The 22898-nt window shown below is 48.1% G+C and overlaps 2 protein-coding genes across 2 annotated transcripts in view; one reads left to right on the top strand and one right to left on the bottom strand.

The window, feature by feature from the left end:
- The window catches only part of LOC119437942 (substance-K receptor-like), a 355162-nt gene that overhangs the window by 267556 nt on the left and 64708 nt on the right, over positions 1–22898 (top strand). The window lies entirely within an intron of this gene.
- Positions 10570–22729, bottom strand: LOC119436948 (uncharacterized). Its single transcript, XM_037703993.2, has 2 exons — positions 22423–22729; positions 10570–12205 (listed from the first exon to the last, which is right to left on the bottom strand). The coding sequence occupies exons 1-2, from the start codon at positions 22459–22461 to the stop codon at positions 11459–11461; spliced, it is 786 nt and encodes a 261-aa protein (XP_037559921.1). The 5' UTR covers positions 22462–22729; the 3' UTR covers positions 10570–11458.

Genomic DNA, 22898 nt, shown 5'->3' with positions numbered 1-22898 from the left:
GTAGAATGATCATAAACCGTAAACTTCCCGAAAAATTCGGGAGAGTCTGCAGGTATGCCACTGTGTAGCTGAAAACGCCGCGCTATATATGAACGAGCTGGTTTTCTGGGGCCTGGATTGCCTACAGCGCGAGCATGGCTGTGGAGGTGGCGGGCGGTTTTTTTTCATTCGGCTACCATTTTGCATTTCTTTAGGTGCCGGCGGCCTGGGAGCGTGTTTTGAGTTTCCGCGGGTGCTATCACACGTGAGAGCAAAAGGAGAGGGCGAAGAGTGCCGTTGATGGCCTTTCAGTTGATTTTTGCGCGCACCGGGTAATGTGACTATGGTCAGTGGGTGGTCCTCGCCAGCGCGGGCGTCCCCCATTAGAAAGTTGTTCCCTCGGGGAACGGTGCTTAAAGTACGTTCGAGCACGGCGGGTCTGGCGTACACGCGCTTGGTCGAGAGACGCGAGTGCGTACTCCAGAACGGCTGTGATTCGTTCTTACTCTCGCACGTTTCTCTTCGCGTGCAAATCCAACTTCCGGTACGGTTATCCACAGTCTCCTCTACCAGACTGCGAGGGAAGTGACAATTTGCGCAAATACTAAGTGTAAACAACGTCCTCCAGAACCCCAAAGGAGCATCGGGGACAGCAAAGCTGGAACCCGGGTCCGAGGGTCGGGGGTTCACCGCGGCTTCCGCGTGCGGGAGTGTATGTGATCGGCTGTCAGTCGATCTTGTGTGCGGAAACGTCACGGCACGCTCCGGCTTTCGTGGCCCTAACCCACAGACCACCCTGGTTCAAGCTTTGATCCCTCATCTGCCCTTAGGTGTCATGAAAACTTAATTTGTTACCACCTCGACGGGTGCAGAACTTGCATCACTCCGTGATGCACTTGATTTCATTAATCATGAACCACCGCAACAATGGACAGTATTTAGTGATTCCAAGGCAGCCCTTCAGTGCATACAAAGTCCAATGCGCCACGGACCCAATGAACAACTGGCCTCAGAAATACGAGAGATATATCATTGCAGCCATGACAAGGGACACAACATAATCTTTCAATGGCTTCCAGGGCATTGCAACATCAGCGGGAATGACCACGCCGACGAGGCCGCCTGATCTGCACATGACAGTGGTCAATGTGTCTTCATTCCACTTTCGCGAACAGACGCTGCGGCTGAACTGCGATAGATGTCCCGTGAATGTGCTTTGCCCCTGTGGGGACTCGAACACTTTCACCATGTACCGTTTGCGTTCGTTGTCTCCGGTTATACGGATGAATCTACCACCTGGATTACTTCGACGATTACCACACGCCATGCTGTACCGTATGTGGCTAGGCGTTGCATTTACAAACTCATATGCCTTCCTTATTGGAATGGCCAACAGCCCCACGTGCGACATGTGCAACAGTTATGAGACGCTCGCACATACTATCTGTGTCTGCCCGAGCTATAATGCCGAAAGACAAGTGTTGTGCAGAGTGTTGGGCCAATTGGACAATCGTCCACTAACGGAACTAAAAGCTTTAGGTCAGTGCTCCGACAGAACATCCGCGCTGAAGGCCTTACTCGCGTTACTAAGGTTCCTGCGGTCTAAGGGCGTTCACGATCGACTATAAGAACGCCGCCCCTTATCGCTCTTTAGTGTACGCGTATTTTTTTTTTTTTTGCTCGTCTTTCTTTCTATTTCTCCCCCCTTCCATCCTCTTTCTCTTTTTATCCCCTTACTCCTTCCCCCCCGTGCAGAGTAGCCAACCGGAACTACATCTGGTTAACCTTCCTGCCTTCTTATGCATCCTTTCTCTCTCTCTTGCGCCACCCACTTTATAATAATCTCAGGTGCGCTCCTAGTGCCTTCGTTTGCCGCAGTGGCTATAGTTTCGCATGGTAAATTATCTCATGGGACCAAATGACACAATAAATGTATAAATTACTTCTAACCGAAAGAAGCGCGAAAGAAATAAGAGACGCCATGCTGAAAAGAGGTTGTGGTGCCCTTCACTGAACGGCTGTAAACATGCACCCCTGGCACCAGCTCACCCCGAGATGCGCTAGCCGCATGGTCAGCGCGGCCTGGTTACGTGACCACATGCACGTCAGTAGCACTCTTAATGCCCCGGCGGGCGGTCACCTCCTTTCTTCCTCGCCCACTCCTGTCGCTCTCGCGTGTGGTTGGCACCAGGTTGACACCAGTTTCGAGGTATCAATCCTCGAACTTTGCGAAGAAATACATTGGTGGTCCAGTTAATTTTGTGCTACATTGCATAAAACGCCGTTTTGTTAAAAAAGTAAGTGCATCTTTACCCAAAGTTTGATAGCGCGTTTCCCACAATGGTGTCATCCATCGAATTCTTTTCAAGTACACATGCCTCGCAGTCTCACTGGCTACTATTTGTAGGAAGGAAGGAAGGAAGGAGGAGCAGATGGAAAGACAGGGAGGTTAGCCAGTTCTCAGACCGGCTGGCTACCCTGTACTGGGGAAACGAGGTAAGGGGAATAAAAGATCATAGAACAGAGATGTTACAAAAAAAGGACAGAAGAGCAAAAAAAAAGAGAAAAAGGAAAGGAGAATACGGCACTGTTTAAAGTCTTTCTTTAAGACCAGTTCTCAGCAAGAAGCGCAACAACGCTTTCAAAGCTTTCTGTGCTGAGGACGGTCTCGGCCAGTGTCCCAGGACCCTTTCCTCCGACAAAGGGCGTTTGTCAAGTCTATCTAACACCCTTGAAAGTTGTTTCGTGGGCGCATTGAAGCGGGTACACTCACAGAGAAGGTGGGTGATTGCTTCCTCGCAGCTACAGTTATCGCATGTAGGGAGGTTGGCCATTCCGATCCGAAATCAGTAAGCAATCGTGAAGGTCACGCCAAGTCACAAGCGGCCCAGAAGCGTCTCCTCAGCTCTAGATATTCCTGACGGAAGACGGAGCTGTAGATTCAGATCCAAGTTGTGGAGACGAGCGTTGGTAAATTCCGTCGAGTTCCACTGTGCAAGTGTAAGTTCACGTGCGAGCGAACTAAGCCATGTAGCTGCGTCTGTTCTGGATAGCGGTATAGCTACACAGTGGAGACCATCATGAGCAGATCGGGCGGCCTCATCTGCATGGTCGTTTCTGTAGATATCGCAATGTCCCGTTATCCGCTGATACGCTATGATGTGTTTTCTTTTTCTTTTGCGTGGTGATGAAGAAGTCTTATGTCAGAGACTAATGGTTCATTCGGTCCATGACTAAATGGCGACATAATGCACTGGAGAGCGGCCTTAAAGTCGGAGAAGATTGACCATGCCTGTGACGGTTCTTCAATTACGAACTCTAGATTGCAATATGTGCTGTAAGGTGATTGGTTTAAAGCCTAATTACGTCATTTTTGTTAATTAGTCTATTACGAGTTTAAATTTCTCCAGCAAGTAATGCCCGCCTCTAGGAGCTAGTAGACCAGCTCAAGGAACAGAATGGTGCTATGTGCCACAGGCGATTTATAAAAATTGCTTAAAGTGCTCGCAGAAACACCCGGTATACACGACCACTCGGCAGCGCCATCGGCGTGTTTTTTGTTCGTAAAGCAGTGAGTGTGGACAACATTGGCAGATTTATGCGGCGATCATTATTTATGCAAAAGTTTGAGTTCGCTTCCACATCCCTAGGGTGATGCGGAGCGATAGCACACAGACCTACAGTGCCATAGTAGTATGTACAATCAAACGCCTTTATAACGAATTGCTTGGGGCCTCTGAAATTATTCATTATACAGGTCACTTCGTTGAAAGGTCGCGCACCGCACAGCTTACAATAGAACCAGGACAGCATTATTCCTTAATTATACATGTCATTTCGTTGTAGGAGCGTTCGTTGTATAGAGGTGCGTGACTATATATACTGCTGGCTTATAGGCAATAGTATTTTTTCATTTTTTTCAGGCGGCTCCGTGGTTCAAACCTGACTCTTTCAACTTTTAAGAAAGTTCGAAACGCCGCTGCCATCTATCCTCAACAAATTATATACTTTGAAAACTACTTGAATGCCAGCGTGATAATTGTTTGCTCAGCACACTCCAAACAGTCCTCTGAGCAAACATCTTATTAGTAGAGTGTTTGCCACAAATATAGCGTCTTGCTCGCGAAATATCCGTCTGGGATATTCAAAAGGGTCGTAAATGTTATTAGCGACGAAATAATGCGCGTCTCTATGCTCTATACTCCGCTGAAGGAATAGCATTTTTTTTTTCTACGCAACGTTCGTGTAGAGCACAACGGCGCTATATCTCCTCTGTCGGAGCCCGACAACTGCGCTAGGATTCGATGACAAGACTTGCGTTCGTCAATGGCTCGGTGAAGACGATTCCTCATGTACAAACTTTCAGCTTCCTTTAACAACTTTTTCCCGGTTTTACTCGACGGGAAGAAAAGTTGCTATGTAACCTGCTACTAGTAGTTTCTTTTACGAACACCTACTCATTCCTAATTGAAATGTCTGACAGTGCCAGTTGCAACACATATGGCCGTAGAAGAAACCATAAAACACCTTCTTTGTTTGTCCCAAGCATGCGAAGATGAGAGGCTTGCCCTCCGGACAGCTTTAGGGTAATTAGATGACTGGCGTTTCACCGAAGAGAAAATCTTGGGACCGTGGGCTCGCGCGTCTGCGATGTGCAAAGCCACAATAGCGCTGCTGCGCTTCCTGATATGCATCGGCCTGTAATGACAACTTGTGATGAACTGAACCATGAACGCTTCCTTGAGTGTGTGTGTGCATGCAACGCTTGGCCTTCTCTACTGCATAGCATCAGTTCCCTTTTTTCCTTTCACCAGTTCAGGGTAGCAAACCGGGCTCAATCTGGTTAACCTCCCTGCGTTTCCCTCATAACTTCTCTTTTTTTTCTCTCTCTCTCTCTCTTCAGCTTCATTTGAACTATCTTCGACTACGCTTATATGAACTTTCATGTTCCCATAAAGAGGGCCTTGTGACGAGTTCCACTGAAGCGGTCTATTTTCCTACTTTCATTTTTCTTTCGTCACTGCTAAAGTTTGCGAACAGTCCCGGGGCAAGCAGCATATGCGGCGTCCACGATTTTGGGTCAGTCACGCGCAATTTTCCTGCGTATGTTTTGATTTATATACTGCTACTTATTTCTCGATGATGAAACTTCACGTCGAGGCGTATTCGGTGACGAAATAGGGCGCATAAGCACGCCACAGAGAGGAAAAATTTCCAAGCACTAAACCACTGGGCGGGGATCCAGTGAAGACCGTTTGTATATGGATCCCAGGAAAGACCGTTCGCTATCGATCCCAGGGAAGACCGTTCGCTATGGAATCATTGCGCGAATTCGTAAACTTGTTGCGCGTCGTTTGTGCCGCTCCCTATACGCAGAGCACCTGAGAATTATACATGTCTGCTTTTGTAATTATAACGTTGTGCTCAGCTGGCGAGCATATCATGCATGTGCCTATGCGGTCAAAGATGGCACACAACGCCGCTTTTTTTTATCTCTGCTCGCGGCGAATGTGTCTTTCTCTTTCCCTTGAATGTGTCTTTCCCTTTATCCTCCTCTGCCGTCTTTTCTCCTCGCGGTTCGTACACACGGGATACCGTGCAGAGTTTAACTATGGCCAGAAAAGCATGAGTGACTTTCTTCTTGTCATAGCACAAGCTTTAGCAGAAACAGCGCCCTTTTGATGTAGACAAGAACCCTGTACTATACTAAACTTAGTTTCTTCGAAAATTAGCGGCCACTTACCATACGTGACTTGGCCAAAAATGATCTGTAGGGTGGCCTCTATTGCCTTTATTGCATCCTAAGAGTTTCCGTAAAACAACAGGGTATAATGAAGACCCATTTGCTTCGTTACAAAAAAACTGTACCAATCCAAAACTCATAGGATAAAAACAAAAGGCAGGTTGTGTAAAATTGGTTCACGTCTGAACAAAAGGTAAAATGGAGAGTATCCAGCAGTGTCGTGGCGGGAGGAATTATATGAGAACGTCACGTATGGTAGTGCAAGGTCTCAATCATGGTGGTCAGCCGACACGTACTTGGAAAGCATGTCTGGTAAGGTCCGATTTAAGCACTCGGTGAGCCCGTTCGTCGGGGAATGGTAGGACGTGGTGATCTTGTGCTGCCTGGAGCAACCGCGCATGGATATCGTCGATATCGGCAATCTTAAAGGTTTTTTTTTTTCCTCGTTGAATTCCTAATTCTGTGCGCGTGCGAACACGTGACAGTGAGAGAAAATCTGGAAACTACTGCTGACATAATGAAGGGAAACAAATTGCTTCCTATAACTGTACTCACTTGCATTCTGAAAGTTCTAGCAGATTCTCCTAATAGCGACTTCCTATACACACCTGTCGCTGAGCGCAGTAAGCGCTAAACGGTGAGATAATGCACTTTAAACGTCTAAAACACAGCAGAAACTCAAAACGTACGTGTTATGATCACGTACGTAGCGTCTATAGCCGATGCACACCATGACTCTTAAGGTAAAGCTTCTGGAGATGAGGTTTTCCCCGACCATTGTAAAGAGCGAGTGAAAACTTATCCGCTCCTGTCAGGCCCATCCCAGGGTGTATCCATCAAATGGCGGTGAAGGATATCGGTGGCTGAGTGCTCAAGAGAAGCAATGTGCCGCGCAGAGCAGACCTTGAAACTCGCCGCGTTGCATCCCGGTCCAGTACGTCGCGCAGCGGCGAACTTGAGGAAGCCGATGAGGAAACAGAAATGAAAAAAAAAAAAAAATATCCGCCCAGTACGGCTAGCATGGCGTTTTTGAACGGGCGGAAACAACCTTGTTGCTATGTACAGGCATTTCTTCACTCTATACGCAACCAGGCAGTGAGTGCGCAGAGCTGGGGATGAGGAGTAAGGAGGAGGCGGTAAAATTGAGCGCGCCACAGCCCCAGCCTCGGTCCCCTCTTAATCGATCTCATGCCAGTTTTGCGCTCAGCTTGTGCCGCCGCACTTAATGCCACACACTTAAGACCAACTACCCCTTTGCAGCAGCATGCAGTACAGCGAAAATTGATTTCTCAATACCACTACGGCATTGAAACTGGGCCCCTATTCAAAAAACCTTCTTATACTAAAATTGTTCCTCGTAAGTAGTGATGCCAGGGAATCATGATATTGTGCTTATTATTAGGAAATGTGGCCAGCGAATGGCAAACAGCTCTTACGAACAAGAACTTTGTGAATTCAGCCCCTGATTTATAACTCAGGCTTTTTTTATATTTATTTATTTATTTATTTATTTATTTATTTATTTATTTATTTATTTATTTATTTATTTATTTATTTATTTATTGTGGAGGCCCCGATGCATGCATGACGCGCGAAAGTTAGGAGCAAGGAACTTCCAGCTCGTGTGCGCGACAGATATGCCCTCTGCGGACATCGTTCGCCGAGCACGGTACAGTCTGCCGCGTTTCGGCGCCGCACCAAATGCGTTCTCCTCAATTATGGAAGCTGCTGGTTCCACTCACATACAACCGCATCTTCTTCCGTATACGCCGGCAATCCTCCAACGCCTTTATAGCCAACCTGCCTCTCTCTAGTTTTTTTTTTTTTTTTTTAACCACCCTTCTCTCACTGCGTGCCAAGCTGACGCAGCATGAATGCCATTTCTCCCGGAAACGGAAGCAATCATCTGGGAAGCGCGCTCGAAAGCGCCGTTTTGTTTCACCGGCACCGCACGGACCGGCGCCCAGCGCGGCGCGTTCAGGTAGAGCGACAGTCGTCTTCGCTGGATGTCTCCAAGGTGCGCCGAGCTGGCCGACTGTCAGCGACAGCCGCCTTCTCTTGTGCGCAGGCAGAAGAAGACGCTCGATTCGCGGGCAGCCTCGAGTGCGGGGCGAACCGCGGTGCGGTGCCCTGCTGCTTGTGTGCGTGCGTGTGTCCCTCGCAGGCGGGCGAATTCGCCTCAAAGCGCGCCGCAGACGAAGACGGCTCTCCCCAAAACGCACGAGTCCCTCTCTCGGAAGCATCTTCTTTGGCATTTATTTTTCACCCCCGCAGCTCTTCTGTTTGCTCGGCTGAAAGCTCCTAGACTACTTTCGACGGGGAAGACAGGGGCCTCGGCGGGAACAAACACGTTTTCAGAGCTGCCTTCGCGCTCGGATTCTCTTGCGCGCGCGCAGCGGCCTATGCACCTGGGCGCGCGGCGGCGTTTTCTGGAAATCACGCCAAGTGTTTGTCGTTCGCAAGAAGGCTCTGTTCTCTGGGTGGGCTTGAAGAGCACTTTAATCGCAGGTTTCATGCAGCGTGCTCGCGTCCTAGTTTTGCGCAGCTCTGCAGGCCGCGTGAAGCGTTGACCTCGAAGTCCAGACCAGCACGATTACAGGAAAATTTCCAGGTAGCACAGATTCGTGCTTTCATTCGTAATCTTACGCTATTGTTGCGCAATTAGCTGTGCGGGAAACTGTAAGAGTTGGGTAAAAGTCTCTTTTTTTTTTCTTTTGGCACGCGCACTTTTAGAGCACAGGATTTAGCTGCTAATGCATCAAAGCACATAGTTTTACCACGTAAGCGGTTCCCAAACGCCCAGCAGAAGGTTCCTAAACGTTTCCGTAAAGGTCAGCCTTAGGACTAGTACCTGTCGAGCCGTATTACTCATCCGAAAAAAAAAATTCACCTTTCCTCTCCTACCTCCTTTTTCTCCCACTTTCCCCTCTCCGTTGGCGCTGAGCCGTGCTCCCTCAAGGGCTGCAGAAGATAGCGCCAACCTTTCCTTTCCCAAATGATCGAACCACTTAGTATCCGAAAATGCGTTCTGAAGAGGAAAGGGAAAATTTGTGAGGATGCATGCTCTAGCGTTTCTCATCAAACTTGCCTAATCCAGTAATGTTTGAAGTGAAAGAGACAAAACTCTTTTTGAAAAAAAAGTGCAGGTCTTGGTGATTGGCAGCAGAGTAAGTGTCCTAGGCGATAGGGACAGGTAATATTGGTAAAATTTGACACTTGAAGCTTGATGAGATGATGTGGGTTGGTGACAGTTTAGATAGCAAACCTATGATTCGATATATAAAAACCGTAAGTTCAGAGCTTTCCGCTGTTTCAATGGGCAATGCCAGGGAACCAGCATCCGTGACGAAGTCAAGGGGCCTTAGTCGAGCTTATCAATGTGCATTTGATACCGTTGTCACTCGTCTATGTAAGTTGGGCACTCAAACAAGATGTGTTCTATAGACTCCACGGTGCGGCAGTTGTCGCAACGTCTGGCTATTGCGAAAAAGAAAACTGTTCGTGTATGCAACGTTTAGTCGAAACTGATGATAGAGGTCCTCCAGATGCCATGGTAGACATTGTAGTAGCCTTGATGGGAGTTCTGGGTTGATGGTGTACAAAAAAAAAAATTGTAGTTGCCTGAAGAGGAAGGGAAGCTTCTGTTCTGTTCCTTTAAGCACATAGCGCTTCGCCAAAGCTGAAGCCTCACTTTCAGTGAAAAACACTTTTGTAAATATCAAGCGATCATGGCCCTCGAGGGCTGCCTGATCCGCCTTTTCATTACCTTTTATTTCACCATGTCCTGAAAGCCACTGAAATGCTATTAGGACACGTCCAGCGTAAGGTGCGAAGTAGTGATATCCTGGGCAAAAATTGAATTTTTTAATCTAGCGCTTTTCGTAAAGGCTTTGTAATGCTGCCTTTGACTCTGTGAAAATTGTCCGTTGTTGTTGGAATTGAAACTGCATGTATTTCATCGCCTGTTTCATTGCATACAGCTCGGCCAATGTTGATGACGTTACTCTCTCTAAACGCCATGAAAATATCTGGCAGTGGCTGTCCACTGAATGGCCATACGGGACTTGAAAAAGCGGGAACAACCTGACACTCACGTTATCGGCATGCTCGTGACCAGGTTGTGAAAAACCGATACACGCGGCCACTGCAAGTTATCAATTGTTCATGTCCTTAATTGAAGCCTTCTATGAATGGTGTGCCAAATGGGGAGGTTTAAAGAACAACCTGGTGGCGAACCAGTCTTGAGACAGACTGAGAGACAGGCTGTGTTTTGAACTGATGGTGCAGCTAATTGATTCCACAAATTTTCTACGAATATAATAGAATGACTAATGTGAACAACCGGGAGAGTGGGTACTGAAGGTTGATTCTGACAACAACGGGATAGTGTGACAGAGGACATCCGACGAAAGATTCCCATTTACCCCAGAAGCAACTCGGCTCTATAAGCAACACAAACTGATGCGACGTGATAAAGCTCCTGCTTAATTTAACTGCGCTGATTGGGCGATCCTAGTCAGAAACCAAGATCGTTGAGAAAATGGCGAAATTTTGGCGAAGTAGGTAAATGGGAACCTATCAGACAACAGCTATAACGAATAGCCCATGTGGGAGTAGTTGTGGCGGGGAAGAGCAACCTAAAATCTAGTTATTTGTTTGAGCATACTCTGCGTGACGTCGAAAGTGGGTGCATTTTTACATCCATTTTTACATGCACCCACTCTCGACATGCAAGGTGTCAGAAAGGAATTGTCAGTTTGGTACGTTGTTCTAGTCAACTCAACATCTGATTAAACTCAAAGATAACAGTATGAAGCAAGCTGAACACAACACAGACGATGGAACCATCCAAATTCTCTTTATTTGCATCTTAACTATAATATTCCTCTGTGATGTTCTTTGGTCACTTTTGTGTAAAAAAATGTAATGATCTCTACGCTAATTTTGTTATATAAGCAATAATGCCACTATTTAGCGTTTTAATCTCGAACAAAGGTTTACAGCATACAATGGTATGGTGAGCTCGAGTTAATAATCTTACAATGGATTACTCTCATTATCCATATGGTGTAGTTGACATTACTCCAGTTCACACGCACAAAGTCCGTTGAGTAGGACCGAATCCAGACATAGTAAGTCATAAATCCCGATGAAAACCAGCATCGGGTAATATATCTGACATTCACTTTTTCGTATACTACTCTCTCTAGGCTTACTGAATGCGAAATTCTTCGTTGTTTTAAGGATATCACGAACTACCCGTTTCACGTTTTCCTACTAGTAGAGATGCCCTGTGCCTTGTTATAAGCACAGACACCGTAGCCTAGTAATACTAACTGTAGGAACAAAACCTGCCGTCAGTGAATCAAGTCCTTCGAACGCGGGATCGGCCATGCCACCGGATACCGTTAAGTATGCACTTAACGCATTACGGAGCTTCCGCTCGAGACTTCCGTAGCGCGCCATAATTAGCCTTATTCCCGTCCCCCGCTTTACCTAATAGGTCTGGAGCCATTATTTAAATATATATTCTCCTGATCTACTGCGATGCGGGCTGAAGCTCGTTCGGACATTCAGCTATCTAACGACAGTTACAACCCCTAAAGTCGTCGCTAATTATCAACGATCAGAACGTGCGAATTTGATAGCACCATTTCCCTGAGCAGAACAAAAAGAAAAGAAAAGAAAAGAAAGAGCGCTAAACTTTCACTGCTTTGAAAGTCCCAAGCTCGGGAACTAGTCATTGTAGGGCGGCAATGGAACGTACGCGTACTTCGACCCCGTCGGATAGTAGTACGCGTAGTAGCGCTTCTGGTTGCGCTTCCCGTAGTTGTGGTACGGGCTCAGCGTCGTCTTGGGGGGGCTGCTGCCCGAACCAACGTGGTCCTCGTAGGCGAAATAATGTGGCGGAGGGAACGGGTATCGTCTGGCGGGTGGCGGGTAGTAGTAGCCTCTCCTGGAGTACGGCGGCGGCCTCCTGTTCAAGTACGCTGGGAAGCCCTTGCGTCGAGGGTGGCAACGGGGTCCGTGGCAGGCCGGCCTGCGCAGGTACGACTCGATTTTGTCGGCGATGTAGGTGGACGGGAAGTCGGGGTAGCGGGACGGGTAGCGGCTCGGTCTGAACGGCCCCAAAGACCCGCCAGCGTGCCAGGGCCTCGCGCGCAGACCCGATAAGCCGAAGTCGTAGTTGGCGCGGTACGTGGCTCCGGTCAGGCCGTCCGTGGGCACGATGGCTGGCGAAAACGGCGTCCGAGCCAGTGAGGTCAGCCCACCGCCAGACATGAACGCCCTGTCGCCGGCGCCAGCCGCCGGCGACACCACGACGCTTGTGGAGACCGTGGCTTCGCGCTTGGCGCCGGCCCGTCCCGATTCCTCCGGGAAGCGCACCACGTCTGTGGTCAGCAGCTGCGGGTTGCGCACCGTCCACGCAAACGCACCTTGGCCGCCGCTATGGGAGGTGAAGAGAACGCCGCACACCAAAGCCTGGCGAGGGGAGAATGAGGGAAAAACATGAGCACACGGTGGAAAACTAGTGTCTCGACGAAATCATTATTACTCAAGGAATGAGTAACGGTAAAGGAAGAAATAACTCGTGTGTATAAGCATATGTATGACTTTTTGGTGTCTCATGCAGCGGAAGTATAGAATCAGCGCAAAAGGCGATGGCGAAACGAAGATCACAGGAAACGCTCAATGTATGCACGCTGAATGCAATACGCTTAAGAAACCAGCGCTTTTGTTGTCTCCTTTGTATCGCCATCATCATTTTTTTGCCCCAGTTTTATACTTTCGTACACAGAACTTGTGACAGAAATCAACGTAGCGCAAACGGAGTACGTCTGCTTGCATGCTAAGCTGCAATGGAAAAGGGAGAGATCAAAGAGGAACCGAAGAACAAGCAAAGAGGAATAAATTTTATTTGTTCTGTACACTTGAGATATTGAAGGTATATTTATGAGAAGGTAAGTGTAAGTCTACACAATGAAAATAAAGAACGTCGTATTAATGTAAGGAAATGAGCAAAGGCCTTGAGTCTGCTTTCACTAGTCGGCCAGCAGCCCAATATATCTCTTAGAGCTACAGATTCCCTTATTTAGAGTTTCCGTGTTCATTGCGTATCACGTCCAATCTGATAATATATTGTGATGTGCAAACGAGAAATGTTAGGATCCCGAAGGGCATACATCGGCGAACAAGGGGTGTACGCGACTGCTGCTGGCTACTCTCACAGCGCTTCACCACAGAATACATGTGCTTCACAGCGCTTCAGCACACGGCGTACCTTACCGCACGAGCCGGCGACATTAATAAGGCTTGTAGCTTCATAATTATCACTTGCATGATGGCACTGCACTTACCACGGTCATAATTAAGCTGTTTAACATCGTACAATAAACCTTTTCTTAAAAATGTGCGATGCTTTGAGAGATGCCGGAGAAAATATTCATGCCATAGTGTCAAAAGAGATCATATAAGCGTCGCGAAACGTAGCGACGAAACGTAGTGATCTCTCGTGGGTCAATCGATTTTTCCCAGATGTAGTGCACTTCGAACTCACTTTGGCACCATTTTCGTAGCAGAGCAATCTTCCTGTTTATTTCGCCTTTTTTCCGACGCGTTCAGCTTCCACATGTACCTGTCTAGCCGCTACCCTTTGATCAATGCCGCAGCGAACGGGCACTTCTTTGAAATATCCCGCTCGCCGCAATTGCTGCGAGCCACGGTATGCGGTCTCGGCGACAATAAAAAGTTCGCCAGCCGACAATGTAGCCAGAATGCAGCGTGAGATGTAGGAGAGAGAGAGAGCACGCAATGCTTGGTGGTAGCGGATTCCGCGGCATCCGCCTAAAAATGAGCCGAACACGAGGCGTCTCGCCGACTGATGCGCGCCGCCGCGTGGCACGCGCCCTATTTATGCGCCGTTGCGTGCAGCAGACACGCGGGAGCTCCTCATAAGTGGCGGCCTGACCCAGCAGCGTGCGGTATGCACCTGCGAGCAGCGCGAGCGCGCCAATAGAAGTCGCGCCAGCGGTGCGAAAAGAAGGCACCGCGCTACGCTGCCGAGGCAGCCCTGCGGCCGTATGAATGAACCGCTCTGATGGCAGAGTCGTGCGCGGTTACGGCCGTGCCGGCGCTTTTCGTCCCGTATAATGCGCCAGATACGACGCGCCTTCAAGATCGTGGCGCGCCCATCGGGCCCGCGGCCGGCATGAACCATGCGACTGAATGCGCACTGTCGCCCGACTGCCGGACACGGCGAGAGGTATATGTGAGTGATGGATGGTGTCTCGAGGGACGGTCATCCATCGACCGTCGGTGCCCAGCACCCTTCACTGCTCCGGAAGTGGTACCGCGCAGAGGCGCCGCTGGCCCGACGCGTAACGGACGCGCCGGCTGTCCTCCACCAGCGACCGGTGCAGCTGGCACGGCGGCGGACGCGATTGATGCCTCGCAATTTAGACGGCGGAAAAAGTGGGAGAGTCGCTGGCATTACCTGCGGTCGTCCCGCCAATCTGTTCGCCGGAACGACCTTATAGAAGCGTTTCGCAAACGACCTTATCGAAGCCCATGCGAGGGTGAAACAACGCACAACAACGCACAGCCGGGTGCAGGAACGTAGGGTGCATGCATGGCACCGCATTCGACAGACATGCAGTGATTGCTGTAAGCGCCTACTACGGAAGTGATAGCTGCGTCTGCTTTGTTTATGTATTCTTTCTCCCCAAGAGATTCCGAGCTTCACATTGCTACTGACAACTGTTCGAAAAAAAAGAAGAAAAAATGAAGAGAAAGAAATAGAGACCATGACACAGAAAGGAAAGTTCTTTTCGGGTGTAATACAGAACCACGACCTAGGTTCACGAGCAACGAGTTTCTCCTGCGCTGTGGCCTCCGTTCGTTCCAAAATGACGAAACTCTGGGCGTGCTCTGATAAAGGTTGCAGAATGTCTTGCTTTTCCAAGCGCTCGCTTGAAGGAGGAGGAAGAGGAAAAAGATAGGGAAAGACAGGGAGGTTAGCCATCGTAAATACCGGTCGGCTATCATATGCTGTGGAAAGGGGTATAAGGTGTGTTTCTGTGTCTTCGTCTTCCGGTACTCTCCTATCACGAATAAAAGATGACAGAAGGAGAGAAGCAATAAAAGATAGAGAGAAAAAAAAAATGCACACACTAAGGCAATGCAGAATTCCGCATCCACTATGCCGGCAATTGTTCCTACAGCGTAGCTTGTCCATCATGATGCTATCGTTAACACCGTATACCCCATTTCAAGGCTTCCCTCGTCAGCATGGCGAACATGGGACCGAATTCACAAAAACTTCTTACGCTAGAATTGTTCGTAAGAAAGGATTTCAGCCAATCCGGATGCAAGACATATTATTATCTAAGGCAGCCGGCCAATGGCAAATAGCACTTACGAAAGAAAAGCTTTGTGTATCCGGCCCATGATTCCTCGCTTTGTTAAGCTCGCGCGAATTCGGCGCACGCTCCTGATTTCCAGTAAGCACGTGTAAACGTAAAACTCTGTTTCACGAAGACTGCAGGCTCACCACGGGATTTGGAGGCCTCCGGTAAATATTTCATTCCACCTTTTCAAAATCCAGAGTCGCGCTTTGTAAACTTTCTATTTCTTTGTTGTTGTTTTTTCCTTTCGTCATTGGCTTTCACAATGCCTGGTCTCCACTGTCGCCGTAATCGGCCGCTTGGCGGGAGACATGGTAAGTAGTAAATAGAACCGAAGGAAAAGAATCCTTACAAAATATGGTCCACGTAGTCTCAACTTAGGGTCATGACCTTGCGCGCTAGCCTTCAGACAAAGCGCTCACGATCACGACACGCTTTGTTTCCCAGTAGGACACGGAGTGGTCCACTTGCTCCAACGGCAGAAAAAAAAAATAGCGCAGCTTGCACTAAGTTGTGCAAGGCTGGAAAAACAGCGGAGCTGGTGATCACCTAACTTCTTCCAGTTTCGCTAGGCTTGGCTAAATTTTGCTAGGTTAGCACGCAATCGTCGCATTCGTTCTCGGCTGGCGGCACGACGAGCTTCCAGCTAAACGGCTTCTTCGGGAGGATTTTACTTGTTCGGCCGTCCCATGTTGTATTTACTCAGTGCGAAGTCTACGAGAGTTGTGTGTGTCGCCGTCGCGGTGACATGATCTTTATAATCAGTGTGACGTCATGGCCAAGCTTCACGAAGTCTTGTCATCACTAAGCAAAGCAAGAATTGCGGCGCTAAGCAATGACATGGCTGGGCGATGCTGGGTAAGTGATTGCTAGGCGACCGCATTAACGGAGCGGGTCTGCTGGAGCGCGGTGTTGGCATTGGAACGCTGTGTCGGTGTTGCAAGCTGCGCTATGCAACGCACAGTGACGTCTTCGCGAGGCAAGTTATTGTGAACGCTTCGCTGGGAAGCGAAAAGCTTAAACAGCTTCGCTGTTAAAAAGAAGAGCAGGCCCATGTATGATTTTGTTTTTAAGTAACGCTCATATTCTGCCTCAATACGCTGTCCTTGATGTCATCATGTAGAATTATAAGCATTCATTACCGCTTTCGGTAATGCATTTTTATCCTTTTTGATCGACGCTCTACACACGAAGAAGTGACAGCTCTGTGCATTGTCGTGACGGTTGCACCCCATAAAACACATGTAATTCGAACTGTACCTATAGCTCGATTACCTGTGCTGGTGCCACATTGCCCGACGCGTGAGTCTAGAATGAACTATCAGAATTATTATGCCATTCGATCAGGGTATTCTTAACCCTTTCAGTTTGTTAAAGCTGTGCAAGGACGTGTTCAGGTGAAAGTATATATTTTAAATTTATGTGCGAGCGCAAGCCGACAGCACGTTTCGTGCTCCCTGAGTAAATAGCATTATCGACAGCTATCTACGATTCCTCCACATACTGTGACCGTATAGTCGCCTAACGTTTTGTGCAGCCCGGGGTACCTGCTCAGTCGTGGAGGATGCGTTCCGCCAATTTTCTAGGTTATAGCGTTTGATTGCAGTAGAAGGCGTATGTGCAGCAGTTAGAGTGCTCAGCTTAAAGCCGATAAGCGCTGGTTTGATTCTCCTCACCAGTGTACAGTTTTTGGTTTATCGTAATCGTCGGCCGCATATGTTTCATTGGTTATGCGACTATATAACACGCGGGTAGTTTTTCTTTTTGGTTGTTGTTGCTGTTAATGTTAATCTTCGCTTTGTTTAATATGGTCGTTATTGGCCTCGCAGGACGTTTAGAAAACACAGACAACCTTTCAACATATGCCGATGACATTTCCCCTCGGATTTCTGCAGTTACTAGCCTTCAGATGCGAGCGTGCGGCGGCCGCATTCCATGGGGGCGTAATGCAAAAACGCCAGTTTCCCGTGCACTGGGAGTACGTTAAAGATTCCCAGGTGGTCGATATTTCAGGAGTCCCCCACTACGGCGTGCCTCATAATCATATCGAGGTGTTAGCACTTTAAACTCCAGAATTTAAAAAAAAAAGATATGTCCCAAACGTTACTGGCGACAGAACTTGCTCCCTGTGTGCTGCTGTAAAATATCTCCTCCAAGAGCAACCTAGCAAAGGGGTTATATTTTGTAACCCTAAGGCAGCCCTTCAGAGTTTGCAATTTGTCCACACATCATGGCCGGGACTCATGAGCAGCTGCAGCTGGTATATGAGACAAGAGAAGACCAGCATCGAGGTCTCGATAAAGGGCATGAAATTGTATTTCAGCTGCTGCCTGGACACACCGGCCTTGCTTGCAATCACGTCGCCGACGAGGCTTCCCGGTCCGCCTATGAATTGAAACCTTCAGACGCCGCAAAGCTCTCGCGCGACAGCGCATGCGTCTCAATTAGCTATGAATGTTGACGTTCAACGACGAACGCGTCGTGCAACTCTGTCGAGCGACAGAGTCCGCCCTTTGAATGAGCGTCTTTGTGTCGGCGGTGACAGTCCGACCACCACACTTACCACCAATCATACCGACCACCAAAAAAAACTGGAGAAAGTTCAAAAAAAAAATGAAAAGAAAAGCTATTCGCGTTAATAGACTGTATGACATTGATTCCGCTGTGTTGCATTGACTCCACTCGACAAGCATCCACGGTGCTAGCCACGAGCTGCGCGATGTGCGCGCAGTTGGTGGCTAGCTAAGACCAACTCTAAGGGCAATTATGAGGTCAGCCACATCAAAAAGAAGAAAATAACAAGCCTTTAGCGCACTGCCTTTATGAATTCCCGTGAATATAATGCGCATTCTGATGAAAAGGTCGAGTCATTTGATGCTCACACCGACTTCTGGGCACAGGATAGACGGCGGTTCATTTTTTTCATGAAACTGTTTTTCTCTCTGGATCCTCAAAACAAAGGTGAAAGCACGGGTGTGAATTAAGCCACGAATTCAAACGCTATATATGTATACAGTCTTGCGGAGGCAGCTTGGTAACTGGAGCTATGATTTTAATTTACGCCACCCAATATTACACGTGAGCCACAGTATCATGCATGCGTGCAAATTTTCGGGCGTACGACTGCTTATTCAGCTGCCTCCGCTTTCACTTGAATATGAGAGGAGTGCTTCGGGGGCAAACTTCAAAGCGCTAAATCTGAAGGGCCAGCTGAGAGAGGCCATATATAGCGCGCGTGCATTCACTAATTAGACTTGTCTCGTTCCTGCCCGGTTTTTGCCTTTCAACCCCGAACACGTGAGTGCTGCAGAGGAAGCAAGGAGCCGTGCTCACTTGTACGACCGAGCCGCTGTGGAAGTGATGCTTGTTCAGCACCTTACGCTCGAACCTAAGTTTATTTTTGCGCGAGTTCCCGCGGGTGCCCCATCGAGTGTGCTTTTTTTTTTTTTTTCGTTCTCGCTTGCCTTCCCTGTCAATTATTTCTGCAACGACTGAGCGATGCCATTATGGAGGGCGGAGGAGATCGAGATTGCCAGGCTGCCACGAAGCGAAAAAAAAAAGAAATATATTCAGAAACCATCGACGACGATTGTCAATGTAAGACGAATAGCCGAGCGCGTCTAGAACGCCCTCTTTATTGAGCATACTTAAATAGCGCTTGTTGTTTCATTGGGTAATTCCATAGATAACACAGCCGTTAACCATCACGTCTGTAGCGGTGGTATATATAGAAGGCTATGTATACAGCTAAGCCGATTCGACGTTTCTGTACTGTCTCCAGCGGCTCGAGTGAGGCGGCACGACTGCCATCCTCCTTTCCCGCTGCCGGCGCCCTCTGCCGTACAGCCGACACGGGGGGATAGGGCGGCGGGAAAAGCGGAGGGCTGTCCATCCCGATTGCTCCCCACACAGCCTCTAAACCTTCAAACCCCCAAAGCTCTCGCGCGACAGCACGGGCATCCAAAATAGCGATAATAGTTGGAGTTCGGCGACAAACGCGGCCTGGCATCCTAATTATCTGCGCGAGAGCATGCGTGCACCCTTTTGATCGGCATCCTTGTAGCGGCGGTGATATTCTATACCACCCCGAAAACAGGCCCCCCGAAAGAGTCAAAGAAAGCTATCCGCTTTAATGTGCTTTGGCCGCTTGCTGTCCAGTGAAAAAAGGTCCCGAAACACGACATCGCATGTTGAGGCCTGGATAACAACAGAACCCCCGTCACTCGCAGACTCTTGATCGCGTGCCAGTTTTTATTAGAGGGGTTGCTTCCCAAAATACTGATTTTTGCTTTTTAACGACAGCAGCAGCAATGGTAACGACGACTATACCACAGCGGTTTCATTTCATCGTGGTTCTTTTTCTCGTATTATTTGTTGGAGCTGTACTGGTGCCGCGTATACTGCTACAAGTAAGGACCCCGTCTATTTGTGTTGTCAATACACTCATTCTCAATTATTGTACGGCCATATTGTAGCATAGCGCTGTTCCCTTGCCAGACTGCTTCTCGAAAACTTTGTAGTTCCGGATGTAACTGCAGTGTTGACTGGCGGGACCTGCAGTCGTATAGCACGTTTCAGCATGGCCAAAAACCAGATATATATAAAAAAAGAAAAAATAGAAAGGTAACGTCAACACAAAAGTTATTCGCAGAAACTAGCTAGCGGGAGCTCATGTGGAAAAAAATATTTACCGGAAAAGAATAACGAATTTTCGGGTGGAAATAAAAACCGTACAAAGTAAGCTAAATTTTGAGAACATAAAAAATCGGAAACGCTGAATCATTGTCATGGTGCAGAAGTTGAGCCAGACGGAAAATTGCAGGGCTTTTGTGATCGCCCCTATGCAAGTATATTCTGTTCAATTGCGCCAACTGCTCGTGGCGTCTAGTGCTTAACTTTGGGCTTGTAAACGCACGATCATTGCTACAATTACAGGTGTACCTGATTGCAACAACTAGCCCAAACGAGCACATTACTTATTGTACTTGATAGTTAAATATTTTTCTTTCTTTTTCATGCCACGTCATGCCGTGCTTCAAGAAAAACCGTGGAGAACGAACTTGAACTGACCATTCTGTAACTCATAAGTGCGGTTCGCAGTAAAACAATTTGCTCGTAAAACAAATCACTTCGACCGCGCAGTCATTAACCTCGGCAACCAGCAACGCATTCCGAAATGCTCTGAATTATTTCTCAACTTTCTGTTGTTATTAACAACTAAAAGCAAGGAAACAAGCACATCAGCAAAAAAAAAATGACAATAAAGAAAGAAAGAACAACTAAATGTGTTAAGTTCCGCTGGTCTCTTGCAGTCCGTTGTGGGTGCAAGTGGCACCTGAGGTAACACCTGAGGTAAAAGAGAATACGCGACTAACGGCAAAGTAATTTTATTTCTAGTGCGTGTAGCAGGGGCGCCATTGAGAAGAAAAAAATAATTAGAGATAATTTATCTGTGCTCGTTCCTGTTATGTCCTATTAGTTCCTGTCTTCGTCTATTCATAGTCATTGCTCGTCGCCCGTTTATGAACTGGCATGTTCATTGCAGTTCATGCTGTGCGCAGTATTTCCCAAATAAATTTACTCACGAAGGTAGCACCCCCCTTCCCTTGATTCTCACTCACTCAGCTCATTGTGGAGCTTACTCGCAATAACGTGAGTTGGGTGATGCGGGATGTAGTTTTTATCAACACTCATGGGGCTCAACGTTGAGTATTATTTATATCTGTGTAAGCAGATGTGTCCGCGAACACCCACGGTGGTGGCGGCGCTGTGGTTATGACGTAAGTGCTGCTAAGCACGGCGACGCGGATTTGCAGCCAACCGCGGCGGCTGCATTTCGAGGGGGGTCGCGAATGCAGAAAATGCTGGCGTGCCCTGCTTTTGCGCACGTCAAGTAATCCCGGTTAATCCGGAGCTCTTCATTATACGGCGTCCTTCATAACCAACTGTGCTCTTTCGGAATGTTAACTTCAAAACTTTCTTTTTTTTTTAATGTCCGCTAGCAAAACATGTCACATTAGTGAACAATCTGTTCGGGAAGGATCAGCAGTCGAGCGCGGCTATGACGTGTCCACACACCATACATCTAAGCCACGTACTTTGCTTGTAAACCCGCTGGTATGAAAAGAAGGGCTCTGAAATTCCTTCCAGAGGTGTGGAAAGTTCAAAACACTTCTTTCGCGCCACCAGCAATAGGAAAACTTGGCGTTTCTATCGGCGGTCAGAAAGAAATAGAGCATGTCACACTGGCACCATGATTCTTTTCACACTACTCTCGGAACAGTATAAAAAAAAAAGACATTTTACGGTTCAGAGGGGAATATTTTTTTTTCCTTTTGTAGATGTCAAAAAAAAAAAAAAAAAACAGGCTTCTACACACTTGTAAAGTTGCTGCTGCAGTGAGCAGTATATACTTTAAAGAAACTGCGATTATTTTAGAAAATACCGACGGTATGCCTCCTATCGTGATAGTGCAAACATGTTTCATTCATGTTGCATATTTTGAGATTTTGACGCGTATGTTCAAACTGCTGCGTTAATGCTGACGTTCAGCATTGAAGATGCAATCACAGGTGCGGAGGTGTTAGGGCGGGGAAGCTCTTCTATACCTTCTGGGAATCTAACGAATGCCTTCTGTACATTTAAATAGGACACTTCAACAACGGCAGCTACTTAGAAGAAAGTGCGTTTTGTTTCAGACTACAATGCAGTACATATGAATGAACAAAGTTGTCCACCGTGAGTGGTAATTCCTAATTTACTTATAAATGAAAAAAAAATGCAACTGTCGTACATGCTCTCTCATTGCACGAGTAGTATATATAGGGTGTCCCGGCTAACGTTGGCCAAGCTGTTCATCCGAAATAAAGAGATTTAAAAAAGGGCGTTGCAAGATACAATTTCGAGACCTACGGTGTTTGGTCGTCAGACTTCTGACGACCGAAAACCTTAGGTCTTATAATTTTATCTTGTACTGTGTTTTTAATCTTTCTTTTCGTTGAACAGCGTGGCTAAGGTTAGTCGGGACACAAGGTATGTCAACGCTCTGGCGACTGGGCGGAAGAGTGACGGTAAGTGAAAATAAGTCACTGCCTCATACAAGCTCAACAGCGTTTTAAAGAAAAGGCGAGACCTTGCCTTCAATCAGCTTAGAGCACATCAGTGTAGGAGGAGAACCTGCCTGTGACAACATATCACTCCAAAATATTACTCGAAACATTGAAAAGAAAACCAAATTTTGACAAATTCGACCGTTTAGCGACCGAAAGGTGATAAGAATATCGAAGGGGCGCTCACCAGAAGCCAGCTTCTGTCCGATGTGCGGCGGCATCCCATGTCGCTCTAGCCACCGGGTCCACCCGCTCTCTCCGATAATCAAGAGTCGCGCAGCAGCGGATTACTAAGGGGCGCTGTCCGAGAGACCGGAGAGAGCTCAGATTTCTTTGCGCGACATGCCTCTGCGCGGCTTCCGACACCTGTAGACGCGGAAGCCGATCGGTGCGCCAAGCAACTCGGCCTGACACCGGGCACAAAGAGCGCCGGCGTGCGCCGTTGTTGTCGTCGAGATAGCCCGAGTCCCGAGCGCCACTTCTAGCCGCCTTCGAGAGGCCCGCGCCGCGCTTTATAATCTCGCTCGCCGCCGCCGCCGTGGGACGCCGGCCCAAAACAGCGCAAAAGAATGAAGTCACGCTCCAGGGGAAATCCGGATCCCTCCGCCCCGCGCTCCTCCTGACCGTCCGCCGCCGCGCCTCGGAACGCGTGTCAAGTGCAAG

The sequence above is a fragment of the Dermacentor silvarum genome, chromosome 1 (assembly GCF_013339745.2).
Source record: "Dermacentor silvarum isolate Dsil-2018 chromosome 1, BIME_Dsil_1.4, whole genome shotgun sequence".
Lineage (NCBI taxonomy): Eukaryota > Metazoa > Arthropoda > Arachnida > Ixodida > Ixodidae > Dermacentor > Dermacentor silvarum.
The sequence above is the reverse complement of the archived record's forward strand: the minus strand, read 5'-3'. Positions and strand labels throughout refer to the sequence as shown.

What these genes read in the sequence shown, in the direction of transcription:
- LOC119436948 (XM_037703993.2), bottom strand. Translation starts at nt 22,461, where the DNA reads ATGGGATGCCGCCGCACATCGGACAGAAGCTGGCTTCTG. An exon ending in CGGACAGAAGCTGGCTTCTG is followed by an intron (nt 12,206 to 22,422) that starts GTGAGCGCCCCT and finishes TCCCCTCGCCAG; the next exon opens with GCTTTGGTGTGCGGCGTTCT.